At 43.2% G+C, this 19578-nt stretch overlaps 1 protein-coding gene across 1 annotated transcript; it reads left to right on the forward strand.

The window, feature by feature from the left end:
* Positions 1-535: 535 nt before the first annotated feature.
* On the forward strand, positions 536-5665 carry LOC112253733 (protein sprouty homolog 2). Its single transcript, XM_024425701.2, has 2 exons — positions 536-1014; positions 2557-5665. The coding sequence occupies exon 2, from the start codon at positions 2608-2610 to the stop codon at positions 3655-3657; it is 1050 nt and encodes a 349-aa protein (XP_024281469.1). The 5' UTR covers positions 536-1014; positions 2557-2607; the 3' UTR covers positions 3658-5665.
* The last annotated feature ends 13913 nt before the right edge of the window (positions 5666-19578 follow it).

The raw sequence follows: 19578 nt of genomic DNA on the forward strand, positions 1-19578 counted from the left end.
CTCACACCATCGAATTCCACCCTACATGCATAATCACCTCATTTGCTTTACTATTCTTCATCTGAAATTGCTGTCCAATTACAACTTCTGCAAATGGCCCAAGTGAAAACCGGGGCTTTTCTTACAACCTATATGGTCCTCTCCTCTGACAATAGCACAGTAATAAGCATATTAAAATAGATTGATAATAGCCTACCCTACACCTTCTCTATTATCAATAGTTTCAATTGCAATAACCATTGGAAACAGGAAAATATAGTATATTGTTTTGCAAGTATACTTTTAGAACTGGATTCAGTGCTACTACACACGATTTGAACAAATGCTGCCTATCAAGCTGCAGACATGATATTCCTTCAATTAACGTAGTCTAGGCTATGTTAGAACGTTTTGCAATGCCTGAAGTTTTGTCACTGGGAATGTGGCCCGTCCCTTTGCAGTTGGGAACAGTTTGATAGCACAAGGGTGTGAATGCGAGCCCTGTAGCTACAGCCAATGAGCTGGGACCGGATACAAGATATCCTCTGAAACAGCAACTGCTTTGTCCTCCCTCACTTCCATATGACGCCATTTACAGCATAAACCCGACCTCTTCTCCGGAAAGAGGAAAAAACAAGACGAGAAAAACTTGAAAGCACCTCGGCGTGTAAGGCAGCCAAACATTCAACAATTACAGCGAGTATTTTTTTCGAACTCCAGCTTACGTCGGAGTGCGACAAGCTCAACGGATTCAAAAGTATCGAGTGCGCATTTTCACTTTTCTAATTTACTAAAAAAGTGGAGAGCCAGCAAGCCCTTAGTGATTGATTCGTTTTTGGCAGTATTTCGCCTCGGGTACTCTCGCAGTGGCTATGTTTTTGATTTCTTAAAATTGGAATCTGGAAATATTGTTTGTAGCTACTTTATCGTTGCACTGGATCGTGTGGATGGGTTTACCGATTTAATTTAAGTAGGAATACACTTTCAGATGTAGGAATTTAATACAACAAACGGGGCTGAAGTGGTGCGAACACGGTGAGTTCGTGAAAAGAAGTTTGTACTATTTCAACAACAATGTAGCCTAACTATGGCCGTGACCATGTTTAAAAGTTGTAACATAAGAGTAACCTTAACAATTGTGCATTGTGCATGCTCTCGGACTCGGGAGTTCCAACTGCCGACCCGCATTGACTTTCCCCATCCTCTCCAACCTTCCCCGTGCAATCCCAGCATTTTCTTATCTGAATAGGCCTACAGCTCCTTGCTCTAAAAAGTAGGGTTTTAGTTCCCCCTTCTGATTAATGTTCTAGACATCACCCTCTTATTCAAAATGGATAGCCTGTCAGTAGAAAATACATTTTGACTAGATCGATTAAGTAAATACAAATCTGTGAACGGTAGCCTACACATGAAAACAGATTTAGCGCAGTTTAACATGGTTTTTGTTTTATATTCAGAACAAAAATAGAGGGCTCTCTTACATTATAGAAGAAACGTGGAATGATAAAAGTCAATATTTTTGTATTGATGTTTGGGTGGGGCTATTGGTGTTTATGTTAGGCTATTTCATAATAGGAAATTAGGGTTTTTACTCTTCTGACTCGCCAGTCCATTTGCCTATCAAATGCCCATCTCAAATGTCATGATAGTTTGGCTCATCCGCTGCCTCACACACACACACACACTCAAACAAACACGCGCGTCATGCACACCATGATTTATTAGGCTAATAATTGCCTCCAGAGTGAAATAAAACAATCTTTAGAAATGTTCAACTATGAGTCCCTCGAAACTAGCAATCATTTGTTTTTCACTCATTTGGAAATGGTGGCAACACATCTAAAGTCTCTAACTTCTAGTTATGGGACATGTGAGGATGCAAGTTTTGATACACAGTATGTGCATGATGACATGTTTGAGTGCCTCAACTTTTGTTGAAGTTGTAGACTAGGCCTGTCTCAGCATTGCCTCCTGTTCTCTTCCTTGCATGCTCTTTATATTCCCTGTTTATATCTCGTGTAATGGAAATAGTCAGTATGTACCTAAATCCTCCAATCAGAGTGGCTTAACATGCCTACTGTCAATTTCCCAACATACAGAAACATGATCAATCCACTGACTGTTTCATAATGTTAAATCTTTCTTTTTGTTCTCCTATCATGTGAAATGGTAAACAAATGGTGAAATGTTGCCTTAGAGGTACTGTTAGGTATATATTTGGTTGTTGTTACCTATCACATCCTTTTAACACCAAACAGAAAGTGCCTAGGGTTAGGGGATATGATTGGAATTGAAATTGGGCATATGCTTACACTTTTACATTGGAACAGTAATTCCTAATGTAAGGTGTTGATATATTTGTCAAGCAAAACAACTCCAGTCGGTAGCTAGACAACCCATGTTGCCAAACCATTATCTCTTCAATGCAAATTTCAGTGGTGTGTGTAGAGTTGAGATTTGCATATCGTATGTATTTGCCCACACAGTTGTATCATCAGTTATGATTTACATAGGGTCGTTTCTACTCAAATGTCACCTTGTCGTCTCATATATATATTTGCCTGTCTTTCTCTCCAGGACTTCAGATGTGTTCAATGCCAGCCGGAGGGGTCCTTCTTCAGAGCCAAGATGGAGACCAGTACTCAAAATGGCAGTGGTGGCGGAGGGTCGGCCGGCTTGCTGCGTGCTCTGCGTGACAGCGGGAGGCTACACCGGCCTCACCATGCCCAGGAAGGGCAGCCCGATCCTGGGGTAAACCCCAGCCAGCAGGCCCCTGTGCTCTCGCTGGACCAGATCAGGATCACCGGGAGCAGTAATGAGTACACAGAGGGACCAACGGTGGGACCCATTGTGGTCCCTAGGCCCCCTGGCTCGTTGCCCACCCAGCAGAAGAACGACCTAGGCCTGGAGACCAACGAGCAACTGGAGCCCCAGGACCCCAGGCCCAACGAGAGGAACTTACTCCCCCAACTTCAACAACATCCCCAGCCCACACACTCCACAGTCCCCCTTATGGATGCCCCATCTCTTTCTTCTAGCACAGAGGGCTCCAGAAACAGCCCGAGGACCAGTACAGGCAGCACGTCTTCCGTGCAGAGGCTCCTGAATAGCCCGGAGATTAGCGAACAGATAATCAGGACCCAGCCCATAAGTGTGGAGCTTAAACAGGAGGAATTGAAGCCTCTTGAGAGTATGGCTGGAGGGGCAGTGGTGGTCACGGTGCCCGGTTGCGGTGCCCCCGCCGTTAGGGAGGGGCTGCTGGGTAAACACGCCTACCGCTGTGAGGACTGTGGCCGGTGCAAGTGCCAGGAGTGCATGTGCCCGCGTGCCCTGCCCTCCTGCTGGATGTGCGGCCGACGGTGCGTATGCTCGGCGCAGAACGCGGTGGACTACGGGACTTGCGTGTGCTGCGTCAAGGGCCTGTTCTATCACTGCTCCAGTGACGACGAGGATACATGCGCCGACAAGCCCTTCTCCTGCAGCCAGTCGCATTGCTGCGTGCGCTGGTCGGCCATGGGCCTCCTTTCCCTGTTCCTACCCTGTCTCCTGTGCTACCTCCCAGCTAAAGGGTGTCTCGCCGCGTGCCAGAGCTGCTATGACCGCGTCAAGCGACCGGGGTGCCGGTGTAAGAACACTAACGTTGTCCACTGTAAGAGCGTTGACTGTAAGCCAACGTAAAGGGAAAGTACTTTGGGTGTTGTGGAGAATTGATGGGGGTTTGACAACTTTGGGCGACTGAAACGATCACCTCATCACGTTTTGGCCCAGTAGTCAGAAGTTGATTGGGGGATTGGCTAAGCTGAGCTGTTTGACGTGGTTTGTGTCGTTTGTTTTCAGCTATGGTTGTTAATACTGCCTGCTTGATCACCAAGTGCCCTGATTTTGTACTGTTTTAATTGAAGTCCAGAATGTTAGCCCTTTTGACATTTAATACAACTGATATGCTCTGGACATACTCTCCTGACTAACTTGTTTGTGAATAGTAATCGCAAAAGTATGTAAATTAGCAAATGACCTCCTCAGAGATGTTTTATTTTTGTATATATAATATTTCAACTGTGAAAAGCATTCTGCCAAACCAGAGGCACCTTGATGATAGATCCATATATATTATGTAATACAATGTTTAATGTTGTACATTCATGGGAATGTATATCAATCATTTTTGATGTTTGCCTTACAAGAGAAGGACATTTACACATCTTATCCCTTCAGCTCTACTTGTAAATTGTACAGTGACCCTATAAGAAAATCTTTATTTTCTATTTTCAACATTGTTTAGTGGTAAGAATATTTATTTGAAGTTTTATTATTTTATAAAGAAAATATTTATTTTGAGAAGCATCTTAAAAAACATCAGCCTGTTCAAGTACTCTGATGTTGTTGCAAGTTAGGGTGACTAGGGTGTCAAATTGGATGCATATGTTCACTATGAAATAGAAAAATATATTAACGTTTGAAATTAAAACCCTGCTGTTTTTGTCCGTTTTTGTGTGTGCATGCCCAGTATCTTCAAGCTCTTGTCAGGGTAATGTTTTATGATATCAGATTGGGACACTATCTGTTATTGTCTTGGAATTGTCTCGGCAGGGACTGGTATTCCAATGAACACTTTGCCAGCTTGACCTTATGGCTTCACTGCCCAGATCCAATCCTTTGGAATCTACGTAATAACCCAAAATGCTACACTGTCAGAGTCAGAGAAACTGACACTTTTTACATTTAGACTTTTCAGTTCGAGATGGATTAAAAAGCAGAACAATAAGGCTATATGGATTTGAATCAGAACTCATTTATGTATCTTCATGTAGGAGAGGAGAATGTTGACTAAACTCAAGATCTCCCACCCATCTACTCACTTTAGTTCAGTAGAATGTTTGAGAGAAGTCTGATTAGCCTCCTCTTCTGAGGTATGTAGCTAGGGGGTTAGAGCAGAGCAGTAACTCACTAACCCATCTGTGTTTCCTGTGTGCCAGATGGTAGGGAGGAACACACAGCCACATGTTCCACAGCTTCAAACTCAAAATTTTAGAGACCAAGAATGAGGATTTCTCACTTGACCAAGTAGCATCACTAGCTATGTTTCCATTAACTTGTCCAGTGATTTTATTTTTAGTCGACATTTACAGTTTGCCAAGAAAATAAATGTGACTATTGCATGCTACGGCGCGTTTCCATTGAACTATCTTGAACTAGCTGGGCTTAATGACATATCACCTAAAAAACACTTTCGCCAAAAACCTAGTGTCGAATTAATAAACTGGTTGAACTGTTTCCATTTAGGTAAATTGCGCATTAAGCCTAATAAATTGGTGACAGTCTATGCCCTCCCACCTATCAGTTTCATATCTCAGGTAGCCTGCGAAAGCCTTGATAGAATGCAATAATTGACTAATATTTGCCATATAATTGGATGGTGAAATTTGCATCCAGCCAACCAGAAAAGCAAGGCAAAGCAATTAATGCATTCTTGAAAATCAGAACAATCCTTGTCCTGCAAAGAAACAGGATTTTTTTTTTTATTGTTGAAAAATGTATTTCGCAAGCAAGTAAGCGTTTAGAATTAAATGTGGAGTGGAGCTTTATAGTTACGTGATGCCATTACGTACCTTAAAAATGATCATAATGTATTCTAAAAACCGTTTTCCATCATTTGTCGCAATAAAGAGTACTTATGTAAATGTGATATTTCAGTTATTTTCTTATTTGCAAACATTTCTAAAAAACAGTTTTTGCTTTGTCATTATAGGGTATTGTGTGTAGATTAATGTGGGACAAAAACAAAATGTGGAAAAAGTGTAGAGGTCCGAATACTTTCCGAATGAACTAACTTTAGTAACTGCATTATCTTTAACCAAGAGAGATTGTTGGAAATAATCTAGTTTACCATAACTAACAAAACGCAGGCATTTTCACTTCTTAGTCAAACTCCAAACCCCTACACTGTTCTTGATTCCAATTTCCTATTTTGGACAGCCAGACTAGACTGGATCATTTCCCCAAACTGATTAGAGCTATGAAATAAGGAAAGAGCCACACTGAACGAGTTCACCTCCAAGGGAAACATCTGGCTTTCGTTGGATCATTTAACTGGGTCTGTGAACTGTTGCTCTGCATTGGGAGGGCCATCGTTTGTAGCTGTGGGAACATTATTTGGTTGTCCTCTCATTCACGCGGCAGGGTAGCCTAGTGGTTAAAGCGTTGGACTAGTAACCGGAAGGTTGCAAGTTCAAACCCCCGAGCTGACAAGGTACAAATCTGTCGTTCTGCCCCTGAACAGGCAGTTAACCCACTGTTCCTAGGCCGTCATTGAAAATAAGAATTTGTTCTTAACTGACTTGCCTAGTTAAATAAAGGTAAAATAAAAAAACACTCAATGGTAACATTGTATCAGAAGTGCTCCCTCAGTCTAAAGCTGACAGGTATAACACTTCATTACTTGTTATAACCAGGTACAAGCCCTTATCTTATTATAAGGCTTATACTATGTTGTGTCTATCAGTGCCTGTTATTTAGTCAGGATAATTACGATGTCATAAGAAAAACAAGGGGTTCATTCATGCTGACGAGAAGTCTTACAACGTGAATATCTTAAATATACGTGTTCCTTGTGAACAAGCAGCAGATGGCCTTACCCATAGAGAAGAAAAGGAACCAAGATAACATTTGCTCTGTTGTATTATCAATGGTTTTGCCAGGAATTCCTCTGGTATGGAGTGTTCCTCTAGGCTAGCTGTTTAAAACATAAGCCCTGTCACCGGTTGAAGAACACGCGGACATGTTTGGAACACGGTATGCATGGCGAACGTTGATTGACAAGCCCAGTCTGACCTGCACGCACTTGTTTGTTATTCATCTCGGAGCTTGAATGACAGTTCGTCTCACCTCCCCCTTTCATATAATTATCCCCTTTCCCCCATTTAATCAGCGGCGGGGGGGGGAAAACTCCCATCGGAGTGCATGGGGTTTTTAATGTCACCGTTTGGCAAGGCTTCCCCTTGCCACTATTGTCTTAATGGTTGGATAGAGAATAGAGGGAAAAGGCGGTTGGGGGTGGTTGGGAGGAAGGCCCGCAAAGGGTTAAAGACATCACTTTAAATGACAAAGGGCTAACAGTTTACCCTGCATTCAGCCTCATGTATTCATCCTATTTTCTATGGCCTCTACTATTTTGGCTCTCTAAGCCCCTCTCAACTACCTGCCCCTACTTGGTATTCTCAGAGCAACATTTTTGGGGGTTTCATTGAGAGAGAGAGAGAGAGAGAGAGAGAGAGAGAGAGAGAGAGAGAGAGAGAGTGTGTGTGTGTGTGTGTGTGTGTGTGTGTGTGTGTGTGTGTGTGTGTGTGTGTGTGTGTGTGTGTGTGTGTGTGTGTGTGTGTGTGTGTGTGTGTGTGTGTGTGTGTGTGTGTGTGTGTGTGTGTGTGTGTGTGTGTGTGTGTGTGTGTGTGTGTGTGTGTGTGTGTGTGTGTGTGTGTGTGTGTGTGTGTGTGCGTGCGTGCGTGCGTGCGTGCGTGCGTGCGTGCGTGCGTGCGTGCGTGCGTGCGTGCGTGCGTGCGTGCGTGCGTGCGTGTGTGTCTCTGAACGCGCACAAGCATTTCTGGTTGCAGGCAAGGGACACCAGTCGTCAACATGTTATGGGTTCACCAGCTACAAAAGCAGTACTGGGAGGGAAGCTGAAAACTGACACCCTTTTGAAAAGGCGCCATTCTGGGTGCATGAGGAGTTCATGATGGTGTGGAATATGGAACGTGCATATTGGGGATGATGAGTGGGTCCGATGAATAAGAGTTGGGTTAACCTGAATACAGGATCAAACATCCTGGATGTTTCCCTTTCACTGTTACATGACTCTATTAAATATAGCAGACTACTTTTTTTCAGCGATGAACAATGATTAGAAGATGGAAAATTATATCCCCCAATTTTTCATGGTCCTAGAATCTCAGGAATACTTCATATACTGTTTGTGGTGTGTTATCACCACTCCTCTGAACCGAATAGCCATGATGTCACGTTCTGATGATAAAAACCTGACAAACTACAATTTTCCCTAGGAAACCTACATTTACCACAATACCCCTCCACTCCCACCACTTCCTCCTTAACATGCACTGAAAAACACAGATCGGTTGCTCACTCATCCAAAGAAAGAGAGAGAGCGAGATATAGAGAGAGAGGGTTCGTGTGCGTGTCTCTCATTGCAGCCAGTGACTTGGCAGAGGCAGCGATTGGAGCGGGCCCCAGAATGGCTCTTTGTTGGTTGTAGCCAGGCCCCCGCGCTCCGGCGTTGCTGTGAAGCGGAGTGCTATTGAATCTGCTCACCAAGGCAGAACACTCAACAGGAAGGAAGGAAGGAAGCAGACATTCTTTATACCCCCATTGTCTGACCACTGGGCTTAAGCAATCAAACAGCTATGTGGGGAAAGAGCACAGAGAGAGAGAGGGTAAGGAGAGAGACAGAGAGAGTAGGTAGACACACACTCACGCACACACACAAAGGAGAGCGAGAGAGCTCACCAAATAGGCAGGGTACTGTGGGAGTTAGGGAAGGGGTAGGTATCTAAGCCCTGTCTGTAGTCATATATACTTTCTACCAGTCCTCACTTCAAATGTCCACTTCACATAAACATCCTGTATTTCGAAGCTGGGAGAAAAGGATTATATTCCAGAACTTAAATATGAACCATGTTAAATGGGAGAGAGGGAATGAGACATTTTCAGAGTGGTCGCGGGAGGAGCTGTGGTTGAATGCGGCAAATTTAGCGAAACACTTCACTAGCCCCATCTGTAAGTCTTTCCTGTGGCACCAGCAAGCTCTTTTCAATCGTATCTCAAGCTATTACCATGCACCGTTCCTGTCTGGACGATCTTTCAGCTCTACCCAAAGGCCCTACAGACAGGGTTTCAGAGTGAGGATGGGATAAAAATCCCATAATTGCAGAGACTCTCTTCCTCTCACACAAGCAAGTAGAAGAAAAAAAAAGCTCTCTATAATATTGGCTAATTGGCACAGATTATAGTATTACGCAAATATCTAATACTATAATGAATACATCTTTCTCCAAGAACTACAGTGCAAGATAATAACCTCATTTTGAAATGATTCACTTTAGGAGATCCAATGCAGGAAATGCATGTACAGTATGTTCAGCAGTACAGGCCAACTACTATTCAAATCATTCAAACATCAAAATCAAGTGCTTTTACTTTGTGTCTCTGTATTGCGGTTGTTCGCATGGCCTTCCTGGAATAGATGAAAGCATGTCAATATGTGACAATGAGCGCTCACAATCTCTCAGACACCTAGACAGGATACAGCCCTCAGACCTCAAACTGGTGTATAAACCTGAGCATCAGAATGCCAACACCACGACTCGTGGATTTCACAGAAGCAGAGTTCTTGTTTCCAGAAGTGCAGGCAGATGTTTGTGGGTGACAGAGGCTCAGTGTGTCGGGTTCTAGTACCTACCTGACTTCTGTTTCCATTTCTATTATGTGTGTCTGCTTGTGGGACATCTAGAATGAACTTTCAATATTTGTATTTCAATGTCTAATCACTGCAGGCTGCAGGCCGTATAATAAAAATATACACTGTATAAGTTTTCACATTTATATAATTCACTATCAGTCTGAAATGTAAAGGATTTCCCTTCAAAAACATAATTTTACACACTACTGTTGTTAATTGTTATCATGGCGTGTAACCCATACAATTATAGCACAGTTATATAGCTATGGGGTATCAGTTAGCCCTATTAGAATTAACTGCGACCAGCTCAGGGGGAATTTAGGGGCAGCCGCGCTGTGAAATCAAAGAAGAGGGCTCTTTAAACTTACGTAGCCGGCGTCACCACGCATTATGTCTTGGTTACACCTCCAAATGAACAATCTGCCTTGAGGCGAATGATTCTGGGAGAGAGGTGGGCAGAGGGAGAAAAAGGGAGAGATAGAGGGGGGCAGAGCCCTGCCTGCCTGGGTTAATAGATTAGCAGAGAGCTGAAGGGAAGTGCTCGTTAGCCGGAGCGAGTACTAATGAGTATGGAACAGGAGCAGACTGTAACAACGTGTGTGTCGGTGGCAGGGAAGTCAGGCGCAGGAGAATCCAACTTGGTATAAATGGAGTCGTTTAATAAACTTAACAAAACTCCAAAACCAAAATACAACATAAATAAAAGTGGGTACAAGAACCCGTTGCGCACCAATACATAATACACGAACATACAAACAAACAATCTCCGACAAGGACATGAGGGGAAACAGAGGGTTAAATACACAACATGTAATTGATGGGATTGGAACCAGGTGTGAAGGAAGACAAGACAAAAACCAATGGAAAATGAAAAATGGATCAGTGATGGCTAGAAGATCGATGACGTTGACACCACCCGTACAAGGAGAGGGACCAACCTCGGCGGAAGTCGTGACACAGACAGACAGATGGAGACTGTGTGAATCTGTGATGCGTGTGCGTGTGTGTGGGGGGGGAGGGGGATGTATGTCTGGGGACTGACTGGGATTCTAATGGTATAGGAATGAGAAGCCCTCCAAAACGACACCTTTGATCAATATGGACTGACTGGGATACTAATGGTATAGGAACGAGAAGCCCTCCAAAACTACACCTTTGACCAATATTTACAGTTGAAGTCGGAAGTTTACATAAACCTTACCCAAATACATTTCAACTCAGTTTTTCACAATTCCTGACATTTAATCAGGAAGAATGGAGGCTGTTACATCAGCAAACGGCAACTCCACATTAATGCAACTCCACATCAATGCAACTCCACATTAATGCCCATGATTTTGCAATGAGATGTTCGACGAGCAGGTGTTCTTATACTGTTGGTCATGTAGTGTGTGTGTGTGTGTATGTATATGTATATGTATATGGAAGTTTACATACAGCTTAGCCAAATACATTTAAACTCAGTTTTTCACAATTCCTGACATTTAATTCTCATAAAAATTCCCTGTCTTAGGTCAGTTAGGATCACCACTTTATTTTAAGAATGTGAAATGTCAGAATAATAGTAGAGAGAATGATTTATTTCAGATTTTATTTCTTTCATCACATTCTCAGTGGGTCAGAAGTTTACATACACTCAATTAGTATTTGTTAGCATTGCCTTTAAATTGTTTAACTTGGGTCAAACGTTTTGGGTAGCCTTCCACAAGCTTCTCACAATAAGTTGGATGAATTTTGGCCCATTCCTCCTGACAGAGCTGGTGTAACTGAGTCAGGTTTGAAGGCCTCCTTGCTCGCACACGCTTTTTCAGTTCTGCCCATACATTTTCTATAGGATTGAGGTCAGGGCTTTGTGATGGCCACTCCAATTCCTTGACTTTGTTGTCCTTAAGCCATTTTGCCAGAACTTTGGTAGAACGCTTGGGGTCATTGTACATTTGGAAGACCCATTTGCGACCAAGCTTTAACTTCCTGACTGATGTCTTGAGATATTGCTCAATATATCCACATAATTGTCCATCCTCAGGAGGCCATCTATTTTGTGAATTGCACCAGTCCCTCCTGCAGCAAAGCACCCCCACAACATGATGCTGCTACCCCTGTACTTCACGGTTGGGATGGTGTTCTTCGGCTTGCAAGCCTCCCCCTTTTTCTTCCAAACGTAACAATGGTCATTATGGACAAACAGTTCTATTTTTGTTTCATCCAACCAGAGGACATTTCTCCAAAAAGTACTATCTTTGTCCCCATGTGCAGTTTCAAACCGTAGTTTGGCTTTTTTATGGCGGTTTTGGAGCAGTGGCTTCTTCCTTGCTGAGCGGCCTTTCAGGTTATGTCGATATAGGACTTGTTTTACTGTGGATATAGATACTTTTGTACGTGTTTCCTCCAGAATCTTCACAAGGTCCTTTGCTGTTGCTCTGGGATTTATTTGCACTTTTTGCACCAAAGTACATTCATCTCTAGGAGACAGAACGCGTCTCCTTCCTGAGCAGTATGACGGCTGAGTGGTCCCAAGGTGTTTATACTGGCCTACTATTGTTTGTACAGATGAACGTGGTACCTTCAGGCGTTTGTAAATTTTCTGAGATCTTGGCTGATTTCTTTTGATTTTCCCATGATGTCAAGCAAAGAGGCACTGAGTTTGAAGGTAGGCCTTGAAATACATCCACGGGTACACCTCCAGTTGACTCAAATGATTTAGCTTATCAGAAGCTTCTAAAGCCATGACATAATTTTCTGGAATTTTCCAAGCTGTTTAAAGGCACAGTCAACTTAGTGTATGTATTCTTCTGACCCACTGGAATTGTGATACAGTGAATGATAAGTGAAATAATCTGTCTGTAAGTAACTATCTAACCAAGAAACTAACTAAGTCAATGGTTTGGAGCAGGATTTCAGAGGGCTAATGTTTCTGTATGTTTATTTTAATGTGATTTAAAGAACTAGACACACAATAGATATATACTGAACAAAAATATAAACGCAACAGGCAACAATTTCAAAAATGTTACTGAGTTACAGTTCATATAAGGAAATCAGTCAATTGAAATTCATTCATTAGTCCCTAATCGATGGATTTCACATGATTGGGAATACAGATATGCATCTGTTGGTCACACATACCTTCCCAAAAAATAAATTGGCCGTGGATCAGAAAACCAGTCAGTATTTAGTATGACCACATTTTGTCTCATGCAGCGAGACATATCTCCTTTGCATCGAGTTGATCAGGCTGTTGATTGTGGCCTGTGAAATGTTGTCTCACTCCTCTACAACGGCTGTGCGAAGTTGCTGGATATTGGTGGGAACTCGAACACGCTTTCATAAACGTCAATCCAGAGCATCCCAAACATGTTTGATGGGGGACATGTCTGGTGAGTATGCAGGCCATGGAAGAACTTGGACATTTTCAGCTTGCAACATGGGGCTGTGAATTATCATGCTGACACGAGGTGATAGCGGCGGATGAATGGCACGACAATGGGCCTCAGGATCTCGTCACGGAAGGTCTGTGCATTCAAATTGCCATTGATAAATTGTAATTGTGTTCGCTGTCCATAGTTTATGCATGCCCATACCATAACCCCACTGCCACCATGGGCAAACCGCTCGCCCACACGACGCCATACACACTGTCTGCCATCTGCCCGGTGAGCATTTAAAGGTGAGCATTTGCCCACTGAAGTTGGTTACAACGCTGTCGGGTCAGGTCAAGACCCTGGGGAGGACGACGAGCATGCAGATGAGCTTCCCTGAAGTGTTTTGCTTGTACAAACCCACAGTTTCATCAGCTCTCTGTGTGGCTGGTCTCAGATGATGCCGCGAGTGAAGAAGCCAGATGTGGAGGTCCTGGTCTGGTGTGGTTACACGGTGGTCTGCGGTTGTCAGGCCGGTTGGACGTACTGCCAAATTCTCTAAAACAACGTTGGAAGTGGCTTGTGGTAGAGAGATAAACATTAAATTATCTAGCAACAGCTCCGGTGGACATTCCTGCAGTCAGCATACCAATTACATGCTCCCCCAAAACTTGAGACATCTGTGGCATTGTGTTGTGTGACAAAAGTGCACCTGTGTAATGAGCAAATCAAATGGTATTTGTCACATGCGCCGAATACAACAGGTGTAGACCTTACCGTGAAATGATTACTTACAGGCCCTTTTTTAATTGTTTTATTATTTTATTTAACCTTTATTTAACTAGGCAAGTCAGTTAAGAACAAATTCTTATTTTACAATGACGGCCTACCCCAGCCAAACTCTAACGACGCTGGGCCAATTGTACGCCGCCCTATGGGACTCCCAATCACGGCTGGTTGTGATAGAGCCCAGAATCAAACCAGGGTCTGTAGTGACGCCTCTAGCACTAAGATGCACTGCCTTAGACTGATGCACCACTCGGGAGCCCACCAATTCCCTTAACCAACAATGCAGTTCAAGAAATAGAGTTAAGAAAATATTTACTAAATAAACTAAAGTAAAAAATAATATAGAAAGTAACACAATAAAATTACATAACAATAACGGGGTTATATACATGGGGTACCAGTACGGAGTCAATGTACGGGGGCACAGGTTAGTCGAGGTAATTTATACAAGTAGGTAGTGGTGAGGTGACTATGCATAGATAATAAACAGCGAGTAGCAGCAGTGTAAAAGCAATGTAAGTAGTCCAGGTGGCGATTTGATTAATTGTTCAGCAGTCTTATAGCTTGGGGTAGAAGGTGTTAAGGAACCTTTTGGACCTAGACTTGGCGCTCCGGTACCAGCTTGCTGTGCAGTAGCAGAGATAACAGTCTATGACTTGGGTGACTGGAGTCTTTGACAATTTTGGGGGGCCTTCCTCTGACTGTTTAATTAACTTCTTGAAATGCCACACCTGTCAGGTGGATGGATTATCAGAATGTTGTCAAATGTGCACTAATTACTAAACTCTAAATATACCTTCCAGGACACTGACACTAAGCATGTCACAAGTCATCCCCTTCATCCTTCATCCTTCATCCTGCCCACTCTCCAAATACACACAACACATGAAGCACGCACTCTGATGAAACAGATGGACGATCAGTCAACCGCCACAACACAATCACTTCAGCGTCGCAATCAAAAAGAACACAGCTAACGTGTGGTGTATTTCGTTCATGTTCCGTGTGGCTGAGTCTATGATCAGCAAAATCTGTGAGAGCCCTAGGTGAAAACAGGGAGGGGTGAGTCAATCATTTACAGTTGTGTGTGCGTGTGTGTGTGTGTGTGTTCAAAAGCACAGGCTCAGGGGGAGAGATTATATAAAGCTTGCAGGCCCGCCGTCCTGATTGACACGTTGTGTAATAAAAGGCTGACTGTAGCCTTTCAACCCCTCTCTGTCCCAGTTCACAGACAATGGGCGGCTGGAGAGGCAAGACTAATAACAGTCATTTAACATAAATCCACGGCAGGAAGCGAGGCGCTGTGCCGGCAAATCATTAGCCAGTGCACGTTTGATGGCGACACCGAGGCGCTGGATGTGCTTTACAGCTTTAGGGGCAATTGTCATCGTGAAAGCAACAATGATCCTCCCGTCCTTGTTAGGGGAGAATATGAATTCTATATAAATACATATAGGACCTACTGCGGTAGGGGCTGAAATGCCAGACTGGGATTGGTGTGGGTTGGATTGGTGTGTGTTGTGTTAGATCTCCGTACTCAGACAAGACACACCGTCCGTGTCTAGCTGGAACATTCTACGAACGTGAATTAAAATGATGTCAATGACAAGGCATTTTAGTAAGTGTGAAATGTCGTGGCCAACCAAACCATTTTGATTTGAGGCTGTTATAAAAAAAAAGAACAGCTGCATATCAAACACTTGGTGAATTTTACTGCCTTCCGCCCATGAGGCTAGGCGCCAACTTTGTTCTCAAAAGTTAACCAAACCCCTTCATCTCAAGGGAGGGATATTGCATTGAACCCTGCTGTGACTTCCCTTTAAAACACACATAAAAGCCCACTCGAATTACAAAGCATAGATCTTCCCTACTACAATACTTGTGCTCACAAACAATGGTTGGACTTGGAAGATCCATCCAAGAAGTACAGTGCATTCGGAAAGTATTCAGACCCCTTGACTTTTTCCACATTTTGTTACATTACAGCCTTATTCTAAAATGGATTTTTCCACTCATCAATTTACACACAATACCCCATAATGACAAACCAATACAGGTTTTCAGACATTTTTGCTGATTTATTAAAAATTAAACACATAAATATCACATTTAAATAAGTATTCATTTACATAAGTATTTACTTTGTTGAAGCTCCTTTGGCAGTGATCATAGCCTTGAGTCTTCTTGGGTATGACGCTACAAGCTTGGCAGACCTGTATTTGGGGAGTTTCTCCCAATCTTCTCCCCGCAGATCCTCTCAAGCTCTGTCAGGTTGTATGGGGAGTGACGCTGCACAGTTCATTTCAGGTCTCTCTAGAGATGTCCGATTGGGTTCAAGTCCGGGCTCTGGCTGGGTCACTCAAGGGCATTCAGAGACTTATCCCAAAGCCACTCCTGCGTTTTCTTGGCTGTGTGCTTAGGGTCGTTGTCCTGTTGGAAGGTGAACCTTCACCTAAGTCTGAGGTCCCAGGTTTCCTCCAGACATGACGCTTGGCATTCACGCCAAAGAGTTCAATCTTGGTTTCATCAGACCAGAGAATCTTGTTTTTTATGGTGTGAGAGTGCCTTTATGTGACTTTTGGCAAACTCCAAGAGGGCTGTCATGAGCCTTTTACTGAGGAGTGGCTTCAGTCTGGCCACTCTACCATAAAGACCTGATTGGTGCTGCAGTGATGGTTGTCCTTCTGGAAGGTTCTCCCATCATGGTGGTTCCAAACTTCTTCCATTCAAGAATGATGGAGGCCACTGTGTTCTTGAGGACCTTCAAAACTGCGGACATTGTTTGATACCCTTCCCCAGATTTGTGCCTCGACACAATACTTTCTCGGGGCTCTACGGACAGTTCCTTCCACCTAATGGCTTGGTTTTTGCTCTGACATGCACTGTCAACTGTGGGACCTTATATAGACAGGTGTGTGCCTTTCCAAATCATCTCTGATCAATTGCATGTATCACAGTATCCAGTCAAGTTGTAGAAACATCTCAAGGATGATCAATGGAAACAGGACGCACCTGAGCTCAATTTTGAGAATCATAGCAAAAGGTCTGAATACATATGTAAATAAGTTATTTTTGTTTTTTATTTGTAATAATGTGCCAAAATATCTACAAACCTGTTTTTTGCTTTGTCATTATGGGGTATTGTGTGTAGATTGAAGAGGAAAAACATTTATTTAATTCATTTTAGACTACGGCTGTAACGTAACAAAATGCGGAAAAAGTCACGGGGTCTGAATACTTTCCGAATGTACTGAATAATCGTGACATTTGCTAATGGTCTTGATGCAGACTTTTGTGCACAGCAACATTTGCACGGGATCAAAACATGAAAGCAATTGGAATTCAGAAAGGTGCAGTACTATCATTGTATCAGCTCTCTATCAGCATATCTTGTCACAGGAACTAAACTTGTGGGACCTGGCCGCGAAATGTGTTGCGGAACTTTTTCGAATCACTGTGTTTTTGTTCCTGTTTCCAAGGGGAACAAACAGCCAGACGTACGGCAGCTAATTAAAATATATGCAAAAAGTGTCACGGTTATGAAAAGTCATTTTGGGTGTTCGTGATCATGCTATTGATTTGGGCTTGTGTTTCCTCGTCAAAAGAAAAGGGGGGGGGGGGGATCATTCACCTCAATGGTGTCATAAACCTCACGCTTCAATGGATCCTTTCAGACCCGGCTTACATATTCAAAATCCAGCAGTGAGATGCATGAGGGAATTTGCAAGCCAAACACCCAGTGATGTAACTGGCACAAGCCCTTTCCATGATGTAGCCTAAGCAGCAACCACCCAGAAAGGTGGCAACATATATTTTGTGGAGATAGTGGAGAGACATGGATTGCTAGTAGTGCTTATTTCTATAGCTCTTGAATGAAATAGCATTTGAGTCTAACTAATAAGATCAATAAGCCTAAGAACGAGGTGAAGTTGCACTGGAGGAAACAGAAAGGTGCATCTGCCGATCATTCATACAGATGTCTCATTGATACTCGCACCGCTGTCAGAAACACTGACTACCCCGTTCTGCAAAGACTTCTGAAAATCCATAATGTTCTTGCAACTGACGGGATTCGCACGTGGGCCTTCTACATGCCCAGAAGAGCACATCCTATGTGTCTGATCTTTTAGCCCTCTAGGCCCGAAACCTTGGGATTAGCTCAGGTAGCTAATGCAACTCTTCACTGAACTACCTCCAGTACATTATGCTATAAAATGTACCACCAAATCCACACAATGTCCAAGATACAGTCCCATGCTGTGTCTGTTTACCAGCTAGACCCATGATGCAAATGGACAAGAACCCACACAAGCACACCAAAAGACGGTGACATCTTGAGTGGTTTCCCCGTCATATTATTTTATCAAACCCGCAATTTCCGAAAGGATTTGTGGCTGTCTCTTGCGATTACCCCAGTCACCGCGGAGGTCTGCCCTCAAGCTGGTCCGTATGGAGTTGAATTCAGGCTGGTCCCAATATCTCTGAAGCACATGAAAACTTTCATATTTTGATTAATTTTAGTGCTGCTGGTTAGCCAGGACATAAAAGAAGTCCACTTAAGTTGCTATGTGTTCTTCTCTGTGGCAGTTTGTGATATGTTTTAGCTTGACAAACTGGCCATGTGTACAGCGTCCATTTTAGGGCATCAATGTGGCCGACTAGTCGATGGGCAGATGAGTTTTAATAGTACCTATATTCAGTGTTAGCATAGAACGTGACTTGGGGAAGTTCACATAGTTTGTTGTTGTTGCAGGGGTTCATTTTCTTGAATAAATTGTATTCTTTCCCCTCATCCCCTCTCAGTAATATGGTGTTTTGTGTTGGTGTGACGTGCTTGGTGAGACATAAAACTGAAACAGCTGTGCAGCACATTCTCCTCAGATGGACGCCCGTAGCTAACCAAGGGAGAAACCTGATGTGTGAACAGATGTGATGAAACCATGTGCAATTCGATCTCATTAGAAACAGCTTGCTCTTAGATAGCAGGCTCTGGCTTATTCATGATGTTTGTCAGCAAATTTGCTGCTGCAAAGGAAAAAAATGAAATACAATTTGATCAAACAAATATTGATGTTTATAAGAATTGGCTATTGATACACTTAATATTGATCATTTGAAGAATTGGTAGAAAACTCCACTTAACTTAGACAGAATGCCTATTATTTCCTTGCATGTGGTGAATCAATGTCAGTATCTGAAGCATTAAGTCATGTATCCATAAATGATCATAGTGGTAAATAACCATAAATGTCCTCTCTCACTGTTTTCCCTGATGCCTTCCTGATAGCCCGATAGTTTCAGCCATGTTTGAACAGCCACCCGGACCATGAGTCTCTCCTGACGGGCGGAAATTGATCTCTTGAGGCCGTCACCCAACTATGAGGTGCTGCAAGGCATGGTGTCAGGTTTCCGTGGCGCAGGTGCAACGCTCCGACAACCCGCTGACAGCAGCCAAGGTGAGGTTTGCTCACGCACGGCCCTGAAGAAAGACATTTGTCAATGGCAAAGAGAGATTGTCAGCGTGCCTGGGATTCCTCCCAACTCAAAATAAGCAGTGACAAGAGAGCAGGGAGAAAGGAAGCCCGCTTTCTGCCAAAGGTAGAGTCTGTGGAACAAACACAGGTGCAATATTTCACTTGAACAAAGAGCTTAATGTGAGGAAAGGCTATCGGAGAGGTGGATTGTTGCTGTTCACCCCCCCCAAAAAAAAAAAAATATAGCCATGTGGAGAAACACCAATCTTGAAATGTAACATTATCATTATATTAATGGGGTGTGCACTGTACCGATCTTTGCCGAATAAGCCACACACTTAAAATGCAATTCCAATGAGAGGGCCAAGGAATGGCGCTGCTGGAGTGGAGCCAAGCCAAACTGAATTCCTTCAGCTTGGAATTTCTGCTTGATTAATACAGAACACACAGTCCAACACTAGGGCTGATTATGTGTAAGTATTCCCATTTGCAACCAAATTAAGAAACC

This window comes from Oncorhynchus tshawytscha, linkage group LG07 (assembly GCF_018296145.1).
Source record: "Oncorhynchus tshawytscha isolate Ot180627B linkage group LG07, Otsh_v2.0, whole genome shotgun sequence".
Taxonomy (NCBI): domain Eukaryota; kingdom Metazoa; phylum Chordata; class Actinopteri; order Salmoniformes; family Salmonidae; genus Oncorhynchus; species Oncorhynchus tshawytscha.

Excerpts from the sequence above, each read along its gene's own strand:
- LOC112253733 (XM_024425701.2), top strand. The coding sequence starts at position 2,608 with ATGGAGACCAGTACTCAAAATGGCAGTGGTGGCGGAGGGTCGGCCGGC.